Below are 7,359 nucleotides of genomic sequence, written 5' to 3' on the forward strand. Positions count from 1 at the left end.
TCAAGCAACTGAGTAAGAGTAAGAATATCTCAAGCATATTTTAACTGACTAATAAAGAGACCATCAGGAGTGGGTGAAGCTTCAAGACCAAGAAAGTAACTGAGAGAACCCAAATCTTTGGTAGCAAACTCAGAATGAAGCTTGCGAGTAAAGCTGTCAATAAGAGATGAGTTGTTGCCGGTAACAATAATGTCATCAACATAAAGAAGCAAATAGATAAGGTAAGATTGCTGGTGAAAGACAAAAAGGGATGTGTCAGCGCGACTGCAAGAAAACTCAAGTGTGAGAAGAAATGAGCTAAAACGCTGAAACCAGGCACGAGGAGCTTGCTTTAAGCCATAGAGAGCTTTCTTTAATAGGCAAACATGAGTGGAAAATCGAGGATCAATATACCAAGGAGATTGTTCCATATGAACACGTTCAATGAGAGTTCCATTGAGAAAAGCATTCTTGACATCAAGTTGTCGAAGAGGCCATTNTTTATGCAAAGAAGATTTTTAGTGAGGTGAGAGACAACCAAGACATCTAANTCATTTATTTGTGACTGCAATAGAAAGCACAACATGGACAGTTGTAGCTTTGACAACCGAACTGAAAGTGTCAGTGTAGTCAAGACCAGGAACCTGAGTATAACCTTTGGCANTGTAACGCCAGGAGAGAGGAAAAAAAAAAAAAGAAAAAAAAATGACGGGGGGCTAAGTCAACTGAGGGGCAAACATGTCATTTTGCCCCTCCAGCCCTAATAGGGGTCCAAGGGGAACCCCGTCAGATCACCTGCAAAAGAAAGAAGGAGATAGAGAGAAACTGGAGAGAAGTTCAGCCGGGAAGATTAACAGACCACCGCCAAAATCCATCCTCAGACGAGACTCGTACAAGGAACGAGAGGCTAGCGAGGCCGACGCTCCGTCAAGACCCAAGAACACTTCGCGAGGTAAGGTTTTGAAAGACATTTCTCAGATCTGAGTTTTCTCTCTGTGAACCCATCCTAAAATGCTGTAATATTCACCTAGGAACAACTCACGCACGGTATGTGAAGAAGTCTGGCCGAGACCTCAACCCGAAGGCGGAGATTCGAGAGTCGTCCGAGAACGGTGAGCGAACTTCCGACGTCCTTAACTCGTCCGGTAGTCAAGAAAAAATTACAAAAAAAATATCAGGACGTAGCCCGTAACACGATCTAGAGATTTGCCGAAGGAATCATATCGATCCGATCTACGGATCAAAAGATATGAAAATCGGAAAATGGGACTGGGTTTCGGTTTTCAGAGGGTAGAGTAGAAGGAAAAAAAAAAAGTCGGCCGGCGAGCGGAGGAGGGCGGGGATAGGCACCGAACACGCGTCGACCATCNGGAAAAGCCAAGTGAATCGAGAATAATCATCATTAAAAATAACATAATAANTGGGACTGGGTTTCGGTTTTCAGAGGGTAGAGTAGAAGGAAAAAAAAAAAGTCGGCCGGCGAGCGGAGGAGGGCGGGGATAGGCACCGAACACGCGTCGACCATCGGCTGGAACAATGCAGCTCCAGCGAGGTGTCGACACGTGTTGCCTGCAAGCCGGGCCGAACTGCAGCGCGAGCCGAGCCGACCGAACTGAACCGAACTAGCCGGCCCGCGAGTACGCGGAAGCAGGCGTGCATGCAGCCTGCGACTGGCGCCTTCCCACGCGTGTGACCACGCATTCCCAGCACGCTGCTGGCGCGTGAGCGCGCGTGTGACGACCAATTTGGCCCAGTTACTTTTTGTTTGCCCGATTTTTGTCCCAGTTCTAGTTCTAATACTGTTTTTACGTGAATAGGGATCTAATTTAAAGAAATCAGTATTGCTGGACACCTCACAGGAAAAGAAACGTTAGAAAAAGGGCACGCGTCAACGAGGTAAAAAGGGTACCCCAACGCATGACCTCGAGTTAGCAGCGGTAGTGTTTACTCTAAAAACGTGGCGAAATTACCTGTATGGGGAAAAAGTACAAGTCTTCATCGATCATAAGAGCCNTATGACCAAGATGAGCATGCCATAAATCATATGAAGCACGTAAAGATTTGTNGCCGAACTGCAGCGCGAGCCGAGCCGACCGAACTGAACCGAACTAGCCGGCCCGCGAGTACGCGGAAGCAGGCGTGCATGCAGCCTGCGACTGGCGCCTTCCCACGCGTGTGACCACGCATTCCCAGCACGCTGCTGGCGCGTGAGCGCGCGTGTGACGACCAATTTGGCCCAGTTACTTTTTGTTTGCCCGATTTTTGTCCCAGTTCTAGTTCTAATACTGTTTTTACGTGAATAGGGATCTAATTTAAAGAAATCAGTATTGCTGGACACCTCACAGGAAAAGAAACGTTAGAAAAAGGGCACGCGTCAACGAGGTAAAAAGNTTGAAATAAAAGGAGGGTTGCCGCGCTCCAGCACATATAGCCCTCCATCTCTTTTANAAAGGGATAGACGTGGTGGTTAAAGGTAGTAGTGTTCAGATGACACAGTTAACCATACAGCCCACCCTACGAAAGAAAATTATCGACGCTCAGAGGTCTGATGAACACCTCAGTAAAGTGTGGAGTCAGACTGAGACAAAGAGGCCAGCAGGGTATTCTATCTCCTCAGACGGGGGTCTGCTATGGCAAAACCGCCTGTGCATTCTTCAAGACAAGGAAATCTTAAAAGATATTATGACGGAAGCCCATGATACATCTTATGTGTTCCACCCTGGAAGTACGAAGATGTATCAGGATCTGAAAAGATATTATTGATGGTTCGGAATGAAGAGGGACATAGCGGATTTCATAAGCAGGTGAAGGCCCCGAGGCAGCGCCCAGCAGGATTGATACAGCCCCTGAGCGTTCCTCAGTGGAAATGGGAAGCAGTCTGTATGGATTTTGTTTCGGGTTTGTCAAAGACAAAGCAAGGTTTCAACGTCATCTGACTAAGACAGCCCACTTCATCCGAGGAAAGTCCACATATCGAGTGGATCGGTGGGCTCAGTTATATATCAAGGAGATAGTACGCCTGCACGGGGTACCAGTGTCCATAGTATCAGATCGGGACACTAGGTTCACCTCTCAGTTCTAGAGGAGTCTTCAGAAGGCACTAGGAACTCAGTTGAGGTTTAGTACAGCGTTCCATCCTCAAACGGACGAACAGACCGAAAGGCTGAACCAGGTTTTAGAGGACATGTTGCGAGCCTGCTTCTTAGATTTCGCTGGGTGCTGGGACGAACATTTGCCTTTAATGGAGTTTGCCTACAACAATAGTTATCAAGCGACCATTCAGATGGCCCCCTTCGAGGCACTGTATGGGCGTAGGTGACGAACACTAGTGTTTTGGGAAGATGTAGACACGCAACANACGAACACTAGTGTTTTGGGAAGAGGTAGGCACGCAACAACTACTGGGACCAGAGTTGGTCCAGGTCACCAACTCAGCGGTGCAAAAAATCAAGCAGAGAATAGTCACCGCACAGAGTCGACAGAAAATATATGAAGATGTGCATAGAAGGGACCTCAAATTTGAGGTGGGTGACCACATATTCCTGAAGGTAGCCCCTATGAGGGGGGTGTTGAGGTACAGAAAGAAAGGGAAATTGAGCCCAAGGTTCATAGGCCCCTTCGAGATTCTAGAGAGAGTTGGGGCTATGGCTTACAGAATTGCCCTACCACCGAACCTTGCCGCCGTGCACAATGTGTTCCACGTATCCATGCTGCGAAAGTATACTCCAAACCCTACCCATGTAATCGAGCATGAGATGCTTCCTCTTCGAGAAGATCTATCTTACGAGGAGAAGCCTAGTAGAATTTTGACTCGAGACACTAGGCGGTTGCGTAACAAAGATATTCCATTGGTAAAGGTCTCATGGGGTAACCGCCGTGAGGAAGAGGCCACCTGGGAACGAGAAAAGGATGTGAGAAAATCTTATCCCGAACTCTTCCAAGAGATAGCTACTTTCGGGAACGAAAGTTCTTGAGGAGGGGAGAATTTGTAACGCTAGGAGAGAGGAAAAAGAAAAGAAAAGCAAAAAAAAAGACGGGGGGCTAAGTCAACTGAGGGGCAAAAACGTCATTTTGCCCCTCCAGCCCAAATAGGGGTCCAAGGGGAACCCCGTCAGATCACCTGCAAAAGAAAGAAGGAGATAGAGAGAAACTGGAGAGAAGTTCAGTCGGNGTTTCCCCTAGGAACTTAGCGGTTTACCGCGGCAAGAGGGTACCTTGGAGTGTTCNTCGGGAAGATTAACGGACCACCGCCGAAATCAATCCTCAGACGAGACTCGTACAAGGATCGAGAGGCTAGCGAGGCCGACGCTCTGTCAAGACCCAAGAACACTTTGCGAGGTAAGGTTTTGAAAGACATTTCTCAGATCTGAGTTTTCCCTCTGTGAATCCATTCTAAAATACTGTAATATTCACCTAGGAACAACTCACGCACGGTCTGTGAAGAAGTCTGGCCGAGACCTCAACCCGAAGGCGGAGATCCGAGAGTCGTCCGAGAACGGTGAGCGAACTTCCGACGTCCTTAACTCGTCCGATAGTCAAGAAAAAATTACAAAAAAAATATCAGGACATAGCCCGTAACACGATTTAGAGATTTGCCGAAGGAATCATATCGATCCGATCTACGGATCGAAAGATATAAAAATCGGAAAATGGGACTGGGTTTCGGTTTTCAGAGGGCAGAGAAGAAGGAAAAAAAAAAGTCGGCCGGCGAGCGGCGGAGGGCAGCGACAGGCGCCGGACACGCGTCGACCATCAGTTGGAACAACGCAGCTCCAGTGAGGTGTCGACACGTGTTGCCTGCAAGCCGGGCCGAACCGCAGTGCGAGCCGAGCCGACCGAACCGAACCGACCTGGCCGACCCGCGAGTACGCGAAAGTAGGCGCGTGTGCAGCCTGCGACTAGCACCTTCCCGTGCACGTGACCACGCATTCCACGCGTGCCACTAGCGCGTGAGCGAGCGTTTGACGGCCAATTTGGCCCGGTTACTTTCTGTTTGCCCGAATTTTGTCCCGGTTCCAGTTCTAATACTGTTTTTACGTGAATAGGGACCTAATTTAAAGAAATCAGTATTTCTGGACACCTCACAAGCAAAGAAACGTTAGAAAAAGGGCACGCGTCAACCAGGTAAGTCACCACCCGGTATTTAGGAAGAAATACTTGTAGGATTCGCTTGGATTGCATGCATGCTAGTAGTTTTACTTCAGATTAGCTCTCCATGTAAATTATTTGTCAGAGTATTTGATATGATTGTATTGGGTGAATTACATGAGTGTTGCTGTATGCTTTATGCTTCCACTGTATGTATGCATGCATTTAATTTATGTTGGAATTGTGTATTCCGTGTTCCGGGTGCTTGATGGACGAATTCGCTCCATTGAGCGCGAGCTTCGTGCTCTGGGTGCTTGATGGAGGTCATCGCCCCGTTGAGCCGGTATGCCTAGTTTTCATCAATTAATGGTACGATGTTGGGAGACGATTGCATGCACACTCTGTTAATTGTAGGGCTCATTCCTATGATAAGCTTAGGAAATTATTGTTAGGAGCGATATGTCGCTCCAGCCAGATTTAAGTTTCCCCTAGGAACTTAGCGGTTTACCGCGGCAAGAGGGTACCTTGGAGTGTTCATAGATTGCTAGCATGAGAACGGTATCTATAGCTTCGTGGGAGGACCAAGGGTCCCTGATCAGTCCTTACTACTCTTAGCCATTTCGCATGGGAAATGTGTCCCCACGTCATACAGCCCATTAGCTGCATGGGAACGGGTTGGGTCGCGCCCCCCATAGGGGGACTATATGGGCGTAGGGGTATTCAGCACACCCCTAGGCTAGATACCATGTAGTCCCAGATAGCCATGTAGAGGTAGCACCTTATAGAGAGATACCGACCACATTAGCTAGGCGTAAGGAACCTCTAGGCGTTTAATGAAAGGACGATGAGCCGCTAAAACCCAAGGGGCAAGCCCCAAGGGACTAAGATTAGAACCAGACGTCCTAGAACCGAGTAGGAAACCGTGGGAATTCTGTTAAATTAAGATGCAAAGAGAGCCTACAAGTAGGTGGCTTACTGAGTATAATTTTTATACTCATCCTTGCTATGTTTTCCTTTTTTTCAGGAGCGCGAGGCGTCGGTCAAGGGCGGGTGTGATGGAGGCGGGGTTTGTCACAGAGGAACGGGTTGTCCCGGGGCGTTAGTCTAGTTTTATTTGTGTTTGCATACTTTTAAATTCATTTTTGTTTTGTCTATTTGTCGTCCAAAAACGTTATTGGAATTTAAGGATTTTTCTTTACTTCATATTTAAAACTCTCCATGCATTTGTGTCTTGTCGCTAGTCATGATCCGTAGTAAAATACTGGGTCGTGACAAATTTGGTATGAGAGCAGTCAGGTTATAGGTCCTGTAGACATTTAGGATAGAGAGTCGTGTCCTCTGTGACTTCGCTCGTCAATCACATGCCGCACACGACCAGACGTTCTCACGCAACGGAAACATAGAGACAAAGGTTAAGCTAATACTTATAGAGTATACCATGACCGACTATGACATTATAATCGCACATTCCCTAGAAGATGTGTCAAGAATGAGTTGTAACCATAGTTCTTTTTCTATTGTGGTAGATAATGGCACCAAAGAGACGAGAACCATATGTAGGGCCCGGACCCAAAAGGGGAAGACGAGAGAATGTTCAGGACATTTCGGTTCCAACACCTGAAGAGGAACTACCTGAATTTTAGGAGGAGATTGGGGATACGCCCCAAACTAGCTTGGGGAAAGAACCGTAGCCATCAAGAACAAAAAGACGCCGAAGGAAGGCCAAGGCCCGAAGGCTGCTTGATACACCCCCTACTGCTCCCTTCTCTGAGGAGGTCCCATTGGGTCCAACCCCGTGTNAAAAATCGGAAAATGGGACTGGGTTTCGGTTTTCAGAGGGCAGAGAAGAAGGAAAAAAAAAAGTCGGCCGGCGAGCGGCGGAGGGCAGCGACAGGCGCCGGACACGCGTCGACCATCAGTTGGAACAACGCAGCTCCAGTGAGGTGTCGACACGTGTTGCCTGCAAGCCGGGCCGAACCGCAGTGCGAGCCGAGCCGACCGAACCGAACCGACCTGGCCGACCCGCGAGTACGCGAAAGTAGGCGCGTGTGCAGCCTGCGACTAGCACCTTCCCGTGCACGTGACCACGCATTCCACGCGTGCCACTAGCGCGTGAGCGAGCGTTTGACGGCCAATTTGGCCCGGTTACTTTCTGTTTGCCCGAATTTTGTCCCGGTTCCAGTTCTAATACTGTTTTTACGTGAATAGGGACCTAATTTAAAGAAATCAGTATTTCTGGACACCTCACAAGCAAAGAAACGTTAGAAAAAGGGCACGCGTCAACCAGGTAAG

At 48.2% G+C, this 7,359-nt stretch overlaps 1 protein-coding gene across 1 annotated transcript; it reads left to right on the plus strand.

Moving 5' to 3' along the window:
- The first annotated feature begins 717 nt into the window (after window positions 1-717).
- LOC111784441 lies at window positions 718-3,953 on the plus strand. The gene is made up of 2 exons (XM_023665149.1): window positions 718-931; window positions 3,349-3,953. The coding sequence occupies exons 1-2, from the start codon at window positions 718-720 to the stop codon at window positions 3,951-3,953; spliced, it is 819 nt and encodes a 272-aa protein (XP_023520917.1).
- Window positions 3,954-7,359: the final 3,406 nt, after the last annotated feature.

Source organism: Cucurbita pepo, unplaced genomic scaffold (genome assembly GCF_002806865.2).
Source record: "Cucurbita pepo subsp. pepo cultivar mu-cu-16 unplaced genomic scaffold, ASM280686v2 Cp4.1_scaffold000198, whole genome shotgun sequence".
Lineage (NCBI taxonomy): Eukaryota > Viridiplantae > Streptophyta > Magnoliopsida > Cucurbitales > Cucurbitaceae > Cucurbita > Cucurbita pepo.

Excerpts from the sequence above, each read along its gene's own strand:
- LOC111784441 (XM_023665149.1), top strand. The coding sequence starts at position 718 with ATGTCATTTTGCCCCTCCAGCCCTAATAGGGGTCCAAGGGGAACCCCG.